This window comes from Triturus cristatus, chromosome 4_1 (genome assembly GCF_964204655.1).
Source record: "Triturus cristatus chromosome 4_1, aTriCri1.1, whole genome shotgun sequence".
Taxonomy (NCBI): Eukaryota; Metazoa; Chordata; class Amphibia; order Caudata; family Salamandridae; genus Triturus; species Triturus cristatus.
Genome location: NC_140585.1, coordinates 355,493,579 through 355,514,616, shown reverse-complemented (window position 1 = coordinate 355,514,616; position 21,038 = coordinate 355,493,579). Strand labels below are relative to the sequence as shown.

The 21,038-nt window shown below is 46.6% G+C and overlaps 1 protein-coding gene across 6 annotated transcripts in view; it reads left to right on the top strand.

Annotated features, from left to right (window-relative positions):
* Nucleotides 1-21,038, top strand: part of CAPRIN2 (caprin family member 2) — a 699,936-nt gene that overhangs the window by 596,032 nt on the left and 82,866 nt on the right. For 5 of the 6 annotated variants that reach the window (XM_085652361.1, XM_085652359.1, XM_085652360.1 and 2 more), the window contains one exon: nt 15,677-15,880. In XM_085652361.1, the coding sequence (XP_085508487.1) occupies nt 15,677-15,880 (204 nt within the window). The remainder of the gene's footprint in view (nt 1-15,676; nt 15,881-21,038) is intronic. The other variant, XM_085652358.1, reaches the window with a different exon arrangement.

Here is a 21,038-nt window from a genome sequence, read left to right as displayed (position 1 = left end):
GCAAGAAGACCTGGGTGATGCCAGTGGTCTGGACACCACTCCAGGCACTAGTTTGCTTTCTCCCCCTACCATGGCAATAGAGGAGGGAGCATTGTATGATGTGGTGGTGAGAGGAGCGGCCGAGGTCCTTCACATTGAGCTTCTTTGGTGAGTCAGGACTAACCTCCTGACAGAGGTGCTTCAGCCTGCGGCGTCTTCCCCCTAAACCCCTATTGCCATTCAATAAAGCCCTTACTGATGTCCTCCTGGGCACTTGGTCCAAGCCCAGCACAGGGGCTCCTGTGGAAAGGACAATTGCCCGCCAGCACCACCCACCCCTGGGCGACCCAGTGATCCTGACCCAACACGCTCCCCCTGAGAGCTTGGTGGTCCATGCCTCTTCCAGGTGCGCGTTCCCTTCTGCTCTTCCAGATAGGGAATCCAAGAAGATGGACCATCATGGGAAGCGAATGTTCTCTTCCTCCAGCTTGGCACTGGGGTTGGTGAATACCACATGCCTCTTGGGCCGCTACTCATAAGATCTGGGATACGTTTGCACAGGTGGTGCCTCAGTGCCCGGAGGAGGCCCAGGCTGTTCACTCCCAGGCAGTTGCAGATGGAAGAGACAGCCAAATTCACCATTCGGTGTGGACTGGATACCACATACTCACTGGGCAGAATGATTGCCACGTCGGTAGCCCTTCGGCGCAATGCCTGGTTGAGGACATGCCCTTTGATGGCCTTCGTTGTCTTGGCGATAGAGCATATTCGGCGCTGGGGCGCTTTACAGACTCTTGAGCTACAGCCAGATCATTGGGCCTCACTGCGCCTTCCCATACACTCAAATCTGCTATTTGTCCCTTTTTGTCCCTTTTTGTGGCTACGGAATGGGGCTAGCCACCGGTTCACGTAAGCTGTCCAGCCTTTGCATGGCTGCAGATGTGGGACCCAGCATCCTCACGGGTCTGGGAGCCAGTGGGCAGGGTCATTCCACCATTCCCCCCCTCCCCCAGCCCCGCGCCACTGCCTCCAAATCTTCCTAGTCTGACGTTCCACGGCCATCTTGGGGGCAGGATTCGCCAGCTTCACCTCCACTGGCAATCCACCGTCCGAAGGGGCTACTTACTCTCCTTATACCCCTCCCTCCATGCCGCCGCCTTACGATCGCATGTCCAAGGACCATTTGGCACTTCTCGGTGAGGAAGCCTCGGCTCTTTTGGCCAAAGGAGCTATAGAGTGTCCCTGCGCCAGAAGTAGGTTGTGGTTGCAATTCCTGCTACTTTCTGGTGCACAAGAAGGACAAAGGCCTGCGTCCTATTCTAGACCAATGGTCCGTCAACCACTTCCTCTAGAAGGATAAGTACAAGATGATCATGTTATCTCAAGTCCTGTCTGCCCTCGACCCCAGAGACTGGATGGTGGCATTGGAATTGAAGGTCGCTTATTTCCACATTCCCATCCTGGCAGCCCACAGACTCTATCTGCAGTTAGCTGTGGGCCACGAGCACTTTCAGTTCACCGTGCTCCCCTTAGGCCTTACCTGAGCTCCTCTGGTGTTCACAAAGCTGATGGATGTGGTCGCAGCTCATCTGCGTAGATTAGGGGTTCCAGTCTTCCCCAATCCTGATGACTGGCTGTTGAAGGCAGGCTCATCCCAGGCTGTCCTCTCCCACTTTCAGACTACAGTAGGACCTTCTGTATCTGCTGGGGTTGACTATAAATGTGCCAAAGTCACACCGTACTCCCTCTCAGATGCTCTTTCATTGGAGCTGTTCTGGACACAGTGCAGCTTCGAGCCTATCCTCCAACACAGTGAGTCTGGGATATTCTGGCTATGATACTGATTTTTCAGCCTCTATCCCGGATTTCGGTGAGAATTACGGAGGCTGATGGGCCTAATGGCCTCCTGCATCCTGCTAGTGGATCATGCCAGGTGGCATATGTGGGCTCTGCAGTAGGACCGGAAGTTCCAGTGGGCACAGCATCTGGGGAATCTTTCAGACTATGTCCAGTTCTCTGAGGGGACTGTGACACCGCTGCAGTGGTGGTTAACAAACCAAGATTGGGTCAGAGGCAGATCCCGCTCCCTATCCTAACCAGATCTAATAGTAGTGGCAGATTCGTCTCTCCTGGGATGTGGTGGCCATCTGGGGGAGGCACAGATCAGAGGAGTCTGGTCTTCGGCGGAGACCAGGCTGCATATCAACCTGCTGGAGCTCTGGGCTATCATACTGGCACTGAAGGAAGTCCTTCCCTCAAAGGTAAAGTGGTGCAGGTGTTCAGACCACACCACTGCCATGTGGTACTGCAGCAAACAGGAGGCACTCCACCTCTGGGCATGGCAGGAACATCAGGGCATGATCCTGCTGGTTCAACACCTGGTGGGTTCTCTGAAACCCGGGCCGGGCAGACAAAGTCAACTGTCGGTTTCGGTCGATCACGAAGGGCGTCTTCAACCAAAGGTGGTGCAAGGTCTTTTTAATCGCTGGGGAGAGCCTTGGTTAGATCTGTTTGCCACCAAAGCGAACACGCAATTTCAGCAGTATTGCGCATGGGAGTTTCCAAGGCGCCGCTCGGCGAAGTTTATTGTTGTAAGTGGAACTGCAGCCTCCTGAATGCCTTTCCGCCTGTACCACTTCTGCCCCGGGTGCTCGAAGATCAAGCGCAACCGGGCCCAAGTTATTCTTGTGCCTCCGGACTGGGCACAAATAGTCTGGTACCCTGAGCTTCTGAGCATGGCCATCGATCCTCAGATCTGACTGCCCCTTCGGGAGGATCTTCTGTCGTAACAGCAGGGATCGGTACTTCACCCGAACCTGTCCAGTCTCCTTGCGTGAAGTTGAGCAGTGGCAGTTTACCGCCTTTTACCTTCTGCCCGAAGTCTGTGATGTCATCTTGGCAGCCACGCGTCCCTCCACTAAATCTTTATACGCCTTTTAGATGCAACAAATTTGTGGCACGGTGCACCGCAAAGGCTGTGGATCCCCTTTCTGGCCCTTCAGAGGTCCTGTTGTATATACTTTCTTTGGCCCAGCAGGGCTCTGCTCTGGGCAATCTCAAAGGTTATCTTGGAGCCATCTCTGATTTTCTTCGGCAGCTGTCTTTGTTAAAGCATCCTATTAACAGATTACTCATCTGTTTCCTCCATCTCCCAACATAATGCCCCAGTGGGACTTGAATCTTGTTCTCATATTTCTTGTGTGCTTCCTTCGAGCCTCTTCATAACTGTCCTCTCAGACGCCTCACTCATGAGACTACCTTCCTGTTGCCATCCCTTCTGCTTGCAGGGTGAGTGAGCTTCAGGCTCTATCTTCCAAACCCCCTTTCTTCTCTGAGCACCCAGACAAAGTGGTGCTTAGAACGAGGCCTTCTTTCCTTAAGTGGTTTCACTGTTTCATGAAGAACAATTCATCACCTTGCCCACCTTTTTTCCACCTCGTCCCCTTCCAAGGAGGAAGAGAGTGTCCGGACCCTAAACGTGCGCTGTCATTCTATCTTGATTGCACCAAAGACTTCCGGGTGGATGATCAACTCTTTTTGGGCTATGTGGGTGCCAAGAAAGGCCTGGCTGCTATTCTCCAGAAGGGTTGCGTGCTCACTCCACTAGGGCTACGGCAGCAACCACTGCATTGGCACGCGGAGTCCCACTCCTTTATCTGCCAGGTGACAACGTGGGCATCTCTGCACACGTTTACCTCACACTATTGCCTGGACAGTCAAGTACGAAGGGACGTAAATTATGCCCGTTCGGTCTGCCAGGAGAGGGACAGGAAAGGCCCAATGTCCACACACATTCTCAGGCTCTTAGGGTGGCAGATCCAAGTCTAGTGTATCAGCCTGATTCACCAGAGGATCATCTGTTCCCAGTCCATAGTATGACATCCATAGCCCCCAAACTTACATACATTTCAGAGGACATCCTCTGGATGAATACACTTCTTTCTACCCTCATGCACATGTACATTCCTGCTATCCATTGTTTTTTAGTAGGCAGTGTTCTTACCCCCCCACCCCCCACCACCACCACCAAATATCTGTGCAATCTCTTTGAGACCAGTGGGCCAAAGGAACAAAACATCAATTTCAAATATATAGGGGCCCCACATTAACAGTCAGCCTTGGGAATTTCCCCATTTTAGCTAGTCTGGCCCTAGTTAGGTTATGTACACCCTGTACACACTGTGGAAATGTTTCTGTTGTATCAGTCGTAACCAGGCCACTATTGCCTCCTCGTGGCAATGCATCAGGTCTTCCTCTTTGGCCATGTGTTTGTGCTATTTTAGACCTGTCCCCTCAGCACCTTTCTCTGGAAGGACAAATCTAAACTGTTAACAGTGGCCCAGGTCTGGTCTCCTTTTGACCCTGTACACTGGACACCTATTTTCATATACCTGTCCTGTGGGCTCATCAGCGCTACCCTTTCTGCCGATACCTCTTTTGCCCTTGGTTCTCAAAATCTGGATTGACCAGGCCAAAGTCCTCCTAGTGGCCCTGGATTGGGCTTGGAGAGTAAGATATCCAGCTGGGCTTGAAAATCTGTCAAATCAGGCTGCCGGGAGGACCTGCCTTCCCAGCAGTGGGACAATTTCTGCACCTAGGCCTTCGCAATCTCCACCTTCTGTATACGCCTGTCATTAGGACAAGTTTGTGGTGTGATGTGGCACTCCTTTAGGCCATGTTATCTGACATTGCTTTGAGTCGCGACTGGCAAGGCTTTGCATTGTGCGCAGTTAAAGGGTACCTTTTGGCGGTTTCATCATTTGTATGGTTGCCAAACCAGCACTCACTATTTAAATCACTGGAGTGGTGCGTTTTCTGAAAGGCCTGCAACACTTACTTCCTTGTGCTCACTTTATCATGATACAGTGGGACCTTATCTTGGTCATCATATTTGTATAGTCCCTTTGAGGCACTTCACAGCTGCCCATTATGGCTTCTTACTCTTAAGACTTTTCCCATCACCTTAAATTCAGTGCTGCAAGTGTGAGCGCTTCAGGCTCTCTGCATCAATCTCCCATACGTCACCTTCTTCAGACTAACTGGCGATGCTACCACCAGCTTTCTTGCCGAAAGTTGTGAGACTGTTAAATTTCATGTACATCAAACCATCACCCTGCTGGTGTTCTATGCTCTACCTCACTGCTCTAAACAGACACCATCACTTGAACCTTAAAAGAGCGCTCCATCTGAGGACAATAACGCCTGGAATGAAAACAATATAAGTCAATTAGTAGAATGTCTAAGGGTAAAAATTAAATGTGGTAAACCCGGGGCAGCCAGTAATAATAGATCCCATACAAATAACAAACCATGGTTCGTTGAGGAATGCCACAAAGTAAAAGCTTGTATAAGGCAAAAGGAAAGAAGACATGGAGTAAGTTATAATGATGGACTGTTATCTACCCACTAGAAACTAAAGAGAAAATATAAAACTATCATTAGGAATAAAAAAAAGAGCCTACAAAGACAGTTGCTGGGCAAGTTTGCTAGTGGTAATTGAAGCCAAAAATGTGAGAGGTTTCTGGAAGTTGGTACAAGAAAGCTCCGGTAAAGTATTAGGGTCTCTGCATTGTTCGGTCCCCGAAGAAAAATGGGCGGATTATCTGGGGGAAATTTATGGGAAGTGGCCAATGTTAGATAAAACAAGTACAATAGCACGGCCAGGAGTGAGGGAAGAGATAAAGGAACACTTTACCTCCAGCCACATTAGGAAAATATTATCTAGCCTAAACCCAACCCATGCGGCTGGTCCAGATAATTTGCCATCAGTAATTATAAAAACTAAGCCTGAGTGGTGCTCTGAGTTCTTTGGGAATATGTTCCAGGGGATCCTTAATACAGGGAATGTGCCAAATAACTGGAGAGGAGCTTATCGTAAAGGCCAATCTATAAAAAAGGAGACTTAAACGCCCCCAAAAATTACAGTTTAATAAACCTTCTAGACCTAGGTGAAAGTTTTTGCCAAAGTAATTTTGGGATTACTTAAGGACTGGTTGGAAGAAAATCTGATTGTGCCCCCAGAACAGGGAGGGTTTAAAGAGGGACACTCAACGATAGACCACTGTTTTGCGGTCTGGTCAATCAAGCAGAGGGGAAGTCTGTTCTGCTGCTTTGTGGACTTCCGCGCAGCATTTGATTTGGTGGACAGGGATCAGCTGTGGCAGACTTTGATAGGGTATAACATCCCAGGGGATATACTGGGCCTGATTCAAGCACAGCATACTGAAAATTGGGCCCAGATAATCCTAGATGTAGAGGGGAGTTTCTCGAAAAATCCATATTGGTAATGGGCTGAGGCAGGGGTGTGTATTGGCCCCCCTGCTTTTTTCCTGGTTTATTGCAGACTTGCCCTCAACGCTAGGTAATGCAAGAGGGGCAAGCCTGAAGCAAGACGGGAAACATCTCATGTTTACTTTATGCGGATGACCTGCTAATTAAGGACCAGACGGAGATTGGCTTACAAAGAAAATTAAACAAGTTTAATGAATACTGCCATGTTAAAACACTATCTTAACATGGATAAGACAAAGATCTTATGTTTTGGTAGAAGGAAAACGGGGTTCTCTTGGTTCCTGGGCACCGAGAAGTTGGAAAAGGTAACGGAATATAGGTACCTGTGGATGTGGTTCGAGAGAAGCCTGCAATGACTTACCCATCTTGATGCACTAAAACTGAGGGCATCGGCTTCAGTGAAGAGATTAAAAAGATTTAATAGTGCGTATGGCGAAATGTCCGATAGACCGGTCCTAAATGCTTACTCTGCAAAACCACCCCAATTTTTGTATGGCGCAGAGGTGCTTTATTTGAGTGGCAAAAATGGGTGGGACGTAGAGGACGGAAACACCCTGAAAAATCTATTCTCTTTGCCTAAATCGTAAATGGTACAGGCAGTGAGACTAGAATTAGGAATCCTCTCATGGGGTATAACACCTTGCATGGCTCTATTACGTTTCTGGCAGCGCTTGTGATCAGGAGATCATAAAATCTTACAATGGTGCAGAAAGGAGATTGTAAACAGTGAGTTAACGTGGGCAAAAGGGATCAGAGCCACTATCAATAAGGCGTGTCGTATGATAAGGCTTACGCTCTGCCCCCAGTCCCGCCAACTTAAGATCAATAAGAGGGAACTTATGATCCTGGGAAAAGAAATATCTTGAACACAGGACCAAGATTACCTCTTGAGGAAAAGCTCAGTTCTCTATATGGCCTTAGCATGGCAAAATGAACTACATTTTCCTTATATTGACAGGCTACCTTGTTGCCAGTTAAGGCGAGAAGTGTTAAGGTTAAGAATCTGGGTAAACCCATGTTATGCGAATAAAGGGGTAAAAAGATCTGATAGTAAGGGAAAATGCACCTGCACTTTAGGAACAACCTGTGATGTGATATACATATATGACTGGATTTCCAGAAGGTTTTAGAAATCTGAAGAGTTGATGTCCGATTTTTAAAAAGTATATTAAAAATAGGCCGCAAGCAGTAAACCTTTTAGTGGAAATGATTAATTTAGACCTAGCCTGTGCCTTGGGGAAATGTATAAAAAAAAGTTAGTTCCTCAAATGTAATGAGTTTTTTGCCGCCTATTTTTATAGTCCTACGTGGCGAACGAGCCATGAAAGGGTAAAAGTAACGCGGAGGGTAATATACAAATTTTTATGAGCTTAAAAATGATTTGTGCCTTTTAGAGCTTTTTTTAAAATAATTTTAAAACGTTTTCAGGTCTATTGGCCCAAATAATTTTTATTGAATATGGAGATATCACCTTCTGCATAGATTACAATTTGCACATGCAGTTTGCTGAACCTAATGGATTGTATTTGTGACAGTTATGAACTACAGGGTAGGATGTTTTTATTATTTTTATCTACTCATTTTAACGAATGGTATGTTGTCTAGTTTGTATACATTTATGGTTTTAAAAGACCGAATAAAGTTTCTATTGAACTGAACTGAGACCCCAAGGAAGGGGTTCCCTCAGACTACCGTCTTGTTGTAGTCCCTTGAGGAAGAGCACTGTAGACCACCTGAATGAGGTTGAGAGACCTAAGAGACTAGATTGTGGAGTCTAGAGTTGAGGACCTTTTGAGGGCTGCTAAGGAGCAAAAGAGCCCCTTGGTCAGGAGAGCTCCTGGATTGGACTAGAGGGCAGGCCCCCCACAGCTAGGCTGCTGCTAAAGAGGAGAGCAGTGTCAGATGCTTTGGAAAGCAGCAAGAAATCCTCAAGTATAATGTTGGGAGTCGGCATGTTATTAAATACTCCCTGCTGCAGTGCTTCCAAAAGACACAAGTTAGTTTAAAACCACACATTGCTGCTTGTGTGACATATGTAATATCTGCCACTGGTGCCCTGAATTTTTGGGGCACATGTAGTCTCGAGGATAACAAAAGTGTGATCCTAAGGACCACTTCAAGGAGCCTCTGTTGAGTTGGTGCCCTTGGGAATCTCGGCACATTGCCACATAACTACATTACTCCCTCCCTGATCCCTTTAGAGGTGGGGGTTGGGTGTTAGAACAAAATCCTTTCCTGCCTCAGGGAGGGACTTGACCTCTCGTGGCCCTTTGTGGTGAGGGCACACATGATGCAACAGGAGCACCGTGCTCTATTCTTCCCTGCTCTACAGGCTGAATAGGAAGTGGGTGGAAAACATGCTTCCCTCACCTAGCTCCAGCAGCAAGTGTAGGCTGGTGGAGGAGCCCAAAGAACACAAGACCACAAGTACAACTTTACTATCAACTTTGTACTCTGAGGCTTCAAATAAGCTGAGCGTTTGAAGGGCCTTGTCAGTAGTGTATCCTAAGTGGCTGCTAGGAAACCTAGTGTAAAACAAAACCCCAAAAAACAGGATATTCAATCTTTGTTTCTATTGTGAAAAGCTGTCCTAGCAAATATTTAAGGCTTACTGACAGTTAATGGCAAATGTGGTTAATAGAATGGGTTATTGGCTTCTAATAAAAATAACCTGTATTGCCAAGGGGTAACCTTATTCTATGATTTTGAGCAATCTTACTAAGCAAATAAGGCTGCGTTTTTATGGTTTAACTCTTTTTATTTGGTATACAGCCAATCAAGCAAAGCGTAATGCACAAAGCATCGAATCATGGGCTACGCAGAGCCCTGGTATGTAGTGGGCATTTGAGCGGGCTAAAACCAAAAAAATAACAAAGGTAACAAAAGGTAACAAGTCCCCCCCCCCCCACCCCCTGTCCACTGCAAGTTGGAAAGTGTGGTGGGAGTGTAGCGTTGACAGTCGAGGCGAAGCTCATGGAGTCTTCGTGTCAGGTGAGGTGAGGGGTAAGAGGTGTAGGTATCTGGGGCAAGTAAGTTACCGAAACTCCTGGGCTAGGATGGCCAAGAGTGGTTGCCAGAGCTCTCCAAATGTCAAACCCTTCCCAGCTAGTGTAAGGGTTATATTTTCCATCCCCAGTATGTGCCAGAGGCATTGGAGCCAGCCTGTGTGAGTGGGAATCCGGAAGGTCTTCCAGTAAAGTAGAACATTCTGGGTGGCCGTGCCCAGCGTTCTCTATCGGACGGCCTCTTCTGGACTTGAGAGGATATGTTAGGGGGTTCGGCACTCCTAGGAGGATGTAGGCTGGGAACCTGGGGAACTCTGTGTCAAGATGCTTATCAATTTCGTCCAGAATCTGGTACCAGTACTGTTGTAGGAGTTCAAGTTCCCACAGGAGGTGGGCCAACGTTCTGGTTTTCCCACAACCCCTCCAACAGTCCGTGCTTTGCATGGGATCAGCGTGATGCAAGCGTTCCGGGGTGTAATACCAGTAGGTGACTAGTTTGGTGAATGTTTGAGCTGCCCATATTGCTTAGTGTGCCGAGCCCTGTAGTACACCCTCTCCCATTCTTTACTGCTAAATTCGCGTCTCAGATCCTTCTCCCACCTTGCCCGGCTCGCATTGTATGTGTGTATCGGGAGAGAAGCATGTTATATAGATCTGAGATCAGTTTTCTCTCAGATGATCGTGTAAGTAGCCATCGTTCATTAGGGGGTGAAATGTCTCTGCGGATGTGGCCTATAGTCAGGGTGAAGTGCCCAGCGTCGAAGCTGCAGATAATGGAGCCGCTCGGACTCAGGAAGTCCATAATCTGACTGAAGCTGAGGGAAGGGATCACCCCCTGCACATCAAATAAATGACCCAATACTCTGCATTCCGTGGCTCGCCAATGTGCGAAGGAGGTCTCACCTACCCTTGGGTTGAAGGCTGGGTTGTCAAACAGTGGGGTAAGAGGGGAAGGGAAAGATCATCAACCCGTGTCTCCTGTTAGTCTGATCCAATGTTGTTAGGGTAGTGCGTGTGATATGGGAAGTATAGAGGTTGGGGGGAGGGGGGGATCTATGTAGCTTCTTGAGGAAAGGAATCTTCCTGAGGGATGTACCCACCACCGCCCGGTCCTGAAATAGCCAATGTTTCTCTGACACAGTGCGGTTCCACTCCACAAGATGCCGTAACTGCGTGGCTTTGTAATAGAGTTGGATATCAGGAATCCCAAGTCCCCCTTCGTTGGGTGCGAGGGTGCTAACTAGTTTCTTCATTCGTGGCTTGCTCCCTTGCAAGGGAAAGTTCTCCCTGCACCCGAATAAGCCAGCCATCGGGTGGCCGAAGAGGGAGTGTCTGGAAGAGAAGATTTTGGGCAAGACTGTCATCTTGATAGCCGCTATCCTCACAAGCCACAAGGTAGGGTAATGTTTCCACCGCTGCAAGTCGGAATGGATTTGAGCATGTAGTTTAGCGTAGTTAACTGATGCTGTGGATTGCAGAGTGAGCACTAAGAGAATTTCCAGATATGGGACCGTGTCTCCAGACCACTGCATCGGGTGCTGACTTTGGAGGCATGCCTGCGTGTGTGAGGACAGGGAAAGGTTGAGGGCGGTCGACTTTGAAATGTTGACTTTAAACCCAGAGGCCTTCGCGAAGGAGTCCAGCTATGACAAAAAGGCCCCCCAGAGCTACTGCAGGTTCTGCCAAGCTCATGAGAACATCGTCTGCGTAAACTAATGGTGTTTGTATCGCCCTCAAAACGGATGCCCATAATATGCGGGTGAGCCCTAACTATCTGGGCCAGTGGTTCCATGTATACTGCAAAGAGCAGGAGTGACAGAGGACACCCCTTCCTTGTGCCTCTGCTGATGGGGAAGGGGGCTGAGGTATGTCCGTTGACCCTTACGGATGCCTTAGGGGCATGATAGTAGTTCAGAATCTGTGTCCTCAGTTTCTCTCCCAGGCCAACTCGGATCAGCGCCTGTTCTAGGTACAGTCAATGGACCCGATTAAAGGCATTTTCCGCATCGATGGTAAGGAGCATGTAGTCCCTGGGGATTCATGATGCCTTCTCTATAAAGTGTAAGACCCTCTTGGTATTGTCGCTTGTTTGTCTTTGGGGGATAAATCCTGCCTGATCGAGATCGATCAAGCGCAGCATGTAGGGGGCCAACCTACTCGCCAATATCCCAGTGTATAATTTCAAATCTGTGTTTAGAAGGGAAACGGGATGGTATGCACCGCAACTTGTTTTATCTTTCCCTGGCTTGGGAATTACCATAATAGCGGCCTCAAGCATAGATCGGGGAATCGCCCCAGGAGACGCCAAAGTGTTATATAGCCTGGTGAGTCGGGGAGCTAGGGTGGAGCAGAACTGCTTGTAAAAGACTGCAGTGAAACCGGCTGAGCCAGGGGATTTAGCTAATTTGAGTCGTGCTATGGCCGCAATGACCTCTTCCACTTGTATGTCCCCTTCCAGGTGTGCCGCCTGTTCCGGAGGCAGTGTAGGGAGATGTGCCTGCATCAGATAAGCGTCAGTATCTGCAGCGTCCAGCCTCAGCTCAGAGTATAGTTGGGCATAATAGTCCCTAAATGTCCCAGCGATAGTCACGTCTTCTGTGATTATCCTCCCCGTCTGGTCTCGATTTCCTGAACCCCCTGCAGTAGTCTAGCTTCGCGTAGTTTGTGGGTGAGCAGACGCCTGCATCTGTGGCCCCCCTACATAAAAAGAATGGCGGAAATGCAGCGCTGCGTATTCTGCCCTGACAGTTGACACCAAGTGCGGGGTGCCCCTGTTCGATGGTGCGTTTGCTCTAGCTCCCTGACTTTTTGTGTTAGATCTTCCTGTTTTTACCTGCGTTCAGAGTTGTCTGCTGAGAAGATAGCGATTAGTTTGCCCCTGATCACAGCCTTCAGTGCTTCCCATCTGGTGGACAGGAGGGTGCAGGGGTTATCGTTGTGTAATAAATATTAGTCTATCGCGCGCTGTACCTGATCAACCACGTCCGCTCGCTGCAGTAGGGTGTCCCAAAGGCGCCACTGTCGTGTGGGTCGTTAAAGAGGAGGTAGGGTCAGAGTGGCCACTACTGGCGCATGGTCCGATAGTGATGCCACGAGGATGTCCACCGCAGACGTGATGTCGCGGAGTGCTGAGGAGCCTATCAGGCAGTCAAGTCTAGCATAAGTCTTATGGGTGTTAGAGTAGTACGAGTATTCTCTGAGCTGCCGGTCTTGGCCCCGCCAGAGATCCACCACGCTGAGCTCCGCCATTTGGTTCAGTCTTTTCTGTGAGAGCGCGCCAACTTGACCAAATCGCTGGGCCAACCTATCTAGTGCGTTGTCAAAAACCAGGTTAAGGTCACCCCCTAGGAGGATCATGTGTTCTGTTGTAGCGGTGGCCTCGATCAAAGCCTCATGAAGGAACTGTTCTTGACCCTCATTAGGCGCGTATATGGACCCAATGACCAGCATATGCCCCCCGATCGTGAATGGATAGGAGAGTAACCTACCCTTGATTTCCGCAACCTTTTGCACTAATTTCCCTTGAAATGCCTGGGAGACTAGAATCGCGACCCCTGCTGTCTTTGAAGGGCCAGGCGAGAAGAATTGAGTGGGAAACTTGCGAGACTTCAGTCGGTCGCTATCCTTTAAAAGGAGGTGCATCTCCTGCAAGAGACAGATATCTGCCCTAGTGCTCTCCAGGTACAAAAGGATCGCTCTGCACTTGATTTGCGTTAAGTCACCTCACATTAAGCGTGAGGACTTTGAGGTTGTTAGGAGACCTCTAGATGTCTTGGCGCATAGCATGCAATGTGAAACCTGAGGCTAGGCTCGCATGTATGAGCTAGTGTGTATGTGTGGCGAGCAGCCCATATGATAACCCCAACTTGATACGTGCCTAAAGCAGTGGACGGGGCACCCAAATAACATAAAACCCTACATAGACAAACCCGACAAGCTCAAGGAGAAAAGATAAGTGTTCAAAGTTCAGTCCGCCATCCAAGGACGATCGGTAGGGAATCTTCGTGGGGTCCATAGTGTGGCCAAGTGTGTGTGTCCCGCCTCCCCGCCGCCCACCTCAGATGCAAGGAAGAGAGAACAGAAGACCCCTGCGATGTTTGAGGCATGCGTCTTCGCCAAGGCCTCCGGGAGGGCCTCCAACACTGCCTGTTGCCCTTTTGTGATCTCTGTGTCCGGTCATTTGTTTCAGCGCCAGCGTCCCTGCTGTCACCATCTCGGCTGCCTATCTCCTGTGCCAGGGCCGGGACTGCGACCTCCCTCTTCGTCCTCTGTAATGTTGACACCCAGCAGTTGGCTGGCTTCTGAGAGTGAGCGGAGATGATACAATTTGCCATCCAGTCCAAAGAGAAGACTAAACGGGTGCCCCTAAGAATGAGATGTCTTGCTGGTGTAGGTGAGTAGTGATGGGGCGGAAGACCGTGCGTTTCTGCAGAGTGAGCGCAGCAAGATCCTGATACAAGATTGGGGTCTGATCTCGGAAGGTGATCGGATGCATGGATCTAGCCTTGTGGAGGAGATCCTCTTTTGTGCTGAACAGACCATAATGTCCGCGGGTGGAGCGTTATTTGCCCGGGGGGTGGGAGGGAGAGCCCACCCTGTGCGCTCCGTCCATTTTAAGATCCGTGTTAGGTGGGTTGCCCAGGATGTGATTAAAGAGCTCCCTTGCGTAGTTGAATACAACGCCGGCTTTTTCGTTGGTGTGCACCCCTCTGATTCTGATGTTATGTCAGCGAGAACGGTCCTCCAGGTCCTCGAGGGGCGTTTGTAGGTCCACCTGTTGCTCATGAATGCGGATGACCTCCTGCTGTAGGGACGAAAATTCTGTGTCCCCGTTTTCGCCCTTGTCTTCTAGAGCCGCGACCCGCTCGCCAATATCGTACACATCTCTTCGGATGTCCTTAATTTCAGAGGTGAGGTCTCTCTTGACCGTTTGTAGGTCCTCACGAAGCGTCATGAACAGCGATTTTAAGGAAGGCTCGTGTTACCGGCTCCTCCTTGGCGTCCTCTGTCTGTGCCGCAGCAGTCATCCAGGGGCGGGTGGTCCATGGGGGTTCCCCCTTGGACGTGCGAAGAGCTCCTTCACGGTCTTGTCCTTGTTTCCCCTGGTGGAGGACTTAGCCTATTTCTGGTGGTGTCAATTAGCGGGCGAGCTAAAGCCGTTGGACTCTCCCAGTGCGTCTCCAGGATAGTCCGGGTGTCTGCAGAGGGGCCTCTCCGTCTGCTGGTCCGCGCCCCTGTTGCTTGTCCTTTTGGGGCACCTAGTGGTCCAGCTTGGCCTGCGGTAGTTGGAGCACTTTGAGGGACCGCGGGACAGGGGCGACAGAGCACCTGGCTCATCCGATTCAGTTACAACCACCTTCGCTCAACGCTTAGTCTGTGCTGTAACCAGTGGCTCCGCGGCTAAGTGAGGTCAGTCCGTCCTGGCCTCAAGTCCCCCTGCTACCGCTGCATACTCCACAGGTATACCAGGCTGCTGGGTGCTGTGGTGCCCCTTACCACCGCTGCCTCTAGGGTCGCATTCTTGGTCGCAGCCCTAGGTCCCCGCTCTGCCACACCTGGCGTGTCGATGTTACATACTTCCTTCTATTCGCCCATTGGCCCGGACTGGACCGTCAAGGGTGGCCTTCTAGCGCGGGGTGCAAGGCTGCCTTTTTAATGGATATACCTTTGTGCTCCAGCGGACCCTATCCCTTCAAAGAACACCCCCCCCCCCCCCCCCCCCCCCCAGGCATGCCAAAACAGGGGTGCATAAAACAAAATTGGTCTAGTTTCGATTTGGGGGTTTGACTACTGGGACCTTTATTTGGGGAGGACATTTTGCAAACAGGTTAATTTGCAAGGCCCTGTAGGAGAGATTCCAATTGACATTTCCATGTGCCATTTTGTAAATATGTGCAAGTTAACATGCATTTAATTTGTCTAAAATGATTTCATGTTCCAAAAATCGGGCCAGATTGAAAATGCCAAACTTTGTACTATTTTACACTTCTTTAAAAATCATAGCACATCCAGTCCCTTGATAAGGGATTCCTCAATCGTGAAGTGCTGCATGAATTTTCATGCCTATTAATCCATCTTGGTGTGGTGACAGATTTTTGCTGCGACACTGAAATATAGTAAGTATAACAGTAATTTGCACTAGAATCCTTCAAGTAAAAGTTCTCAAACTCCGCTAGAAAAAGTTATTTGTGGTAGTAGGACTTTGGACTCGCAGGCTTGCCAGATGTCCTGATTCATGCTGGAAGGTGCGTTTAAGCAAGAGACCAAGCTGGTTGCAAGCTAATAACTTGCATACTGTTCACTGTGATTGTAATGCTTTGTATAGTTCCTTTTTCTTTGTTCTGTACTCTTGAAATATATTAACATTGCTAATGTATATAGTGTATCTGATCATACTAAAGGCATTTTTTTTTTAGTAACTCTTCCTTATCAACCTGATGGAACGATCCAGATGAGTAATGGAAACGCCTTATTTTATCCAGCACAAGGCAGCACCTTTGGTAGGAACACTGCACCTTACATAAATTGCCGTGGTTCAGTCAGAGGAGCTGCGAGAGGTGGGAGAGGTTTAGTCAATTCATACCGTTCCCCAAGTGGATACAAAGGTAAGACTTAGAAGTAAGTGGTGAATGTGTTGCTTAATAATGAGCCAGCGAACCATTCCTGATCTGTTTTATCACTCTTTAAGTAGATTTTTTTGAGGCATAAATTTGTTCCTTCAATTCATACCATGACTTCTTGTACTGGGCACCTTAACATTTTTTGTATGTGTTTAACCGTCTTAGACATAACCGTTTTTTTCCCTAGTGCTCATATAAAACTTTTGAGAAATGAGACCTACCTTGTGAGAAGGTCCTCATATTCCCAAATTGTGCTTAGTGTTATAGGATGACTTTTCAGTTGCAAATCCTATTGCACAAAGACTGTGGACCGATTTAAAGCCTTGATGAGACGTGGGCAAAAAACAATTTGGTACATATACTTTTTAAATAAAGAAAAAACGTTTTTAGCAGTACTTTCACATCAAGGAGCTTGGATAACCTGGGAAGTATTTGCCTACTCAGTGGTTCTTGTTAAGTCTGTTAAGTCTATTTTAAAATGATGAAATAACATTTATACATACTGCTTAATGCTAAAATATGAAGATTCTAAGCACTGAATAAAATTAGTTATTTCCCACTTCAACTCATTTTATTGATCTCTGAAGGATGAAAGACTATGGGGGTTCATATTGACCTTCTCATACCATTGTGCCTTCCAAAAGCTGAAGTTCTCCATCCATGGGGTTAATGTGACTTACGAGCTTAAAGAAATATAAATGGTTGGCCAATTATCAGTTATTGGTTATATAGTGCGAAGTATGTTGCACTAAAAATTTAAAGTGAGTTCCTGAAATATTTTTTTGACTAAGACATCTTGGAGTACACATTAAAAAAGCTGCTTTCAGGAGAAACAAAATTGGGAAAGTTGACTCAGTGACTGGTGGTCGTCATAAATTATTTAAACGTGCACATACAGAACACGTTTTCTCTGGTTAATGTTTAAAGGATTAAGCATTGTCATTTTAATTGTTGGCACCTAGCCTTTATTATCTACATCTCTCTAGGTTACACACACATTTGCAGAGGACTCCTTGCCAGTCTAGTTAATTTCAGGCACACAAGCTTAGTTGGCTATTTGATGCAAAAGATGTTGACAAGGCACTTAAATATATATATATATATATATATATGATTTTTGCACACATGCAAAGACATCGGTGAAAAACTAATTCACTGGACATGAACTTGCCAGTGTAAATAATTGAGAAACGGTGCTTTTCATGTGGGAAATACTTGCTATAGAGAAACACTCTGAAATAAGTTTGACAGAAGGATGCCCTAAACTCTTTCCATCTTTACTCGTAAGTTCCATCTATTTCAATGCATTTCAGACATTTTAGACTGATCGGTTTTGTACATTACCTAAATGCCTCCTTAAGCCATCTTTTAAAAACAAAAGAGAAAACACAATCGCTTTGAATATTGTTATTTTCAAGTCGGGCAATGCGTTGGAACCAGCCTGCAATCCCCCATTAACATGGTGCAAAATGACTGGATAGTGTTAGAGGACATTCATTCTTTGGGCACGCTGGTTTTAGTAATGCTGAGTACCACTGTGGGACTATTCTCTCATGAAGAGGTTAACTACACAATTTATCCTCCTTCCTACATGCAGAACTTGAGATGGAAATAAGTAGGATGAAGTCATCCAACGGATCGCAGTTGCTTTTCAGTGATGTATGCTGGTGAAGCAGCTCTCATGGGTTTGACACTCCGGGGTTGGCATACTACCATAAATAGTTTGATTGTGAAATCTGTCTCTTTAATCTCTGAAATCTTAAATTCATGAATAATGGTCTTGGAACTGTGAAAATTGTTACAAGTTTTCCTAGCTTGAACATGCCTGTAAAATCTTCAAATCTAAAGACATTGTATGTGATCTATTAGTTTCAAAAACCTACCATAATGCTTTGAGAGAGATGGGATGTTTTTCAAAGTTGGCAGTGGGCACTTCAGCAGAAGCTGCGGATGTGGAATATGCAACGCTAAGAAGAGTAACTAAGCACTGTAGCCTCCCAGGAATCTAGGTAAAGCAAACACATTTAACATTAAATTCACTTTAACAAGAATTGATCTTACTGGTGAAGGTAGCCACTCAAAATTGCAACAAATGTGGAGAGTTAAGGGTATGTGAAGATCTACTCCTCTTTATATAAAACGGTGGTTCTTACAGAGGGTTGAGAAAAATTCTGTTTAAGCTCCTTTGATAAGGGATCAGTAGGAATTGTCAGGCAGTGCTATTTGTTGCTGAGCCTGTAAGACTCTGAAGTTCCCTTCAGTTATGGCAGACTTGTTATCAAGGGCATCCTAATTAAATGTCATGGGTAATAGGTTTTAATTTGTTATGGGATTATCTTTTTTGGGATGTATTGAATGCTTTGGCTTAATGTTTTTAGCAACAGTATTTTTGTGAATGGCAAAATTAGTTTTCCATTAGAAGAGGTCACTTTATCATAGCACACCCCACAAACCCGATTTTGTTAATTTAATGGAGAGGTCAAAATAAACATTATTCAAATATAAAACATAGTGCTTTAATTCATAAAACATTGAGCATTAGGCAGAAACATTGATCCCAAAATGAATTTGATTAATTCACAACAAAATACTACATGCTGAATGACTTCCAGAAACCATCACCAACGGTTGAAAATTGTCTTTTCCAAGAATCCAGAGATGGATCCAAATTCCAAGATGGAAATTTCTGTTCTGTCTGCATGGTAAAGAGTAGCTGAAAAGTGGCTTTTAAGTGACTGGAAAACACGTAAACGCTTTTGCATTTCTATGCAAGTTCATAATGTAATAATTCTCGGTTGCTGCTTCTTGAAATTATTTGGACTCTTAATCTTTCATTAGCTTTCTAAAGAACATTTACATTCCCTGAAAATGAGGCCTAGTGAACTGGCTGTTCTTAAAAAGTTAGTAACTGCTCCTTAATAGGTTGACAACACTATCTGAACTCTGACTGGGACCAAACAAGAGTTGGCTTGGAAGCTCTCCAAAGACAGAAGGAATGCCCTGGGGGTGCATCGGTACAATATTGCATCTTTAAACTCTTATTCTCCTTTATCTCTGCAAACAAGGACAAAGGTTTGCTGCCAGAGGTACAAACCTAGCCAGGTGCCAAGAGTGAGGTATAAGGCCGGGAGTGGGCCTCCTGTGAAGGGCAGCTGGCAGCTACAGGTTTGCATGGTGAGTATGAGGTGCCAAGCAGGCCATCAAAGATGCAACAAAGCAATTGAGTAGTGGTGGCAAATGTGGGAAGGTATATTGTGGGTGATCACATACATAATCTACTTAGTACTTGTCACTTGTGCAGTAAAATTGGTGCCCAGCACCATATTTATAAACCCTCGATAGTCGGCCCCTCTGTTGTCGCAGTGGGCCTTTGACCATACCACAGCTGACAAGTCCTTAGATGTGGCCAGAGCCACATATGATCGAAATTAGATGTTTCAGATCTTTCTCTTCTTTTTCTGTTTTTTGGGACTAAGCTGCAGCATATTACCTTGCTTCTTTCCCCTCACTGCACCCCATCAATAACTAAGAACATTGAATATATTCGGAAAACCAAACTTGCCCCTTTGAGGGACCCTGAAACCAGGGTTGAGCAGTTGTAAATGATGAAACTTGTTGCTTTTGTCCAGGAGCTGTGTATTCAGTTTTCCTGCCTTGTGGTGTAGTGGAGATGGGGTTCTATGTGCACACATTGCTATGTTAACATAAGCGCTTTAGTTGTAAAACGCCATCTTGCCACTTTGCTGCTTTTGCACACAACACTACAGGCAGCTGTTACTACAAGAAAAACTGCTTGCTTGCTTTTTCTTCACATGAGAACGGTCTGTTCACATCCCTAGACGTGCACCGCGACCTTAGTCTGAACACTGTGTGCAGAAGCCGTCAAGGTCAAATAACAATGTATGCATTTGAATTCAGGTTGATCGGCCCACGCTCTAAACATAACACGCACACAGCTGCAAATATCTGAAACTCGGGTGCCTTTAATATTGCATTTGCATGCATGATTCAGACACTTGGAGAAAACCTTTCCAGACACAGAGCAGAGCTGATCCTGTGATGTGATTCACCTAAGCTGATCTTTGAGGTATGGGGTTCCCCATTCAAGCCTAGAGACCTTCTATTAGCTTCATAAAACTAGTTTACTAGCGGAGGGAGGGTGGTTGTTTTCTACTATCATTTGTAATATGATTTCTCCCTTCATTTTCTATGGTATTGTAACAATGCTGATGGTTTTGTTTTTAATCATTTGTCTGCTTATGTTAGCCAAAGCACTGCACTTTAGAGCACGTGGTTAAAAATAAACATTTTAAACTTTACCGTGTCTCTGATTACTCTGGTTGTGGACTGATATGAGAATAATAACTAAAAGGTGTTTCTGATTCCCACCATTCCTGAGAGTACTCGAAGTCGCTTGTTCTGGGTTGTCTAATCATTGGTAGCTTCGCGATGATACGGAGAACGAATGAGACACTGATGCTAGTCGGATAGGGGTTCTGGGTACTGAGGTGAGTTTTTTGGTACACCACAATTCACTGAGGTCCTGGTTTCCTGCGCATAGTTCTGTGCATGAGCAGAATCCCTGCAACACTGGCAGCCAACAAAGTTGAAGAGATGTACTTTAACCCTTTGGGTGCCAGGCCTTTTCCCCTCCTGTGCCTGGCGATTCCCTAGTGGGTGGGTGTCATGACGAGATAGTCTCGTCGTGGGCACAGCGCGACTGTGCTCCATGACGAGACCATCTCGTCATGGGCACAGAAGAGGTTAAAACGCATATTATACATTTCTTTATTGAAATGTTAATTATACATGAAAAGCAAATGTAATGAAATACCAAGTTCTCCACAAAGTACTCCGCTCTGCCATAGAGATTATATTAAATACCATCCCAAAAAGGAACACAAAAATTGAAGAATGAAAGAAAATAGTATAAATAAAATCCAATAAGTAACAGAAGGGCCCTCTCGCTTAAGTTTAAGCAATATCGAAGATAACCTTTCTCCACATATAACATGCACCCCACAAACAAATGATTAAAGTCACCATCCTCAAATTTCATGAACCTCGAAACACTTAATCCCAGACTCTCATCACAGATGAAAGCACACAACTCACAATCACAGTTAAGTGGATGAAGAAGTAT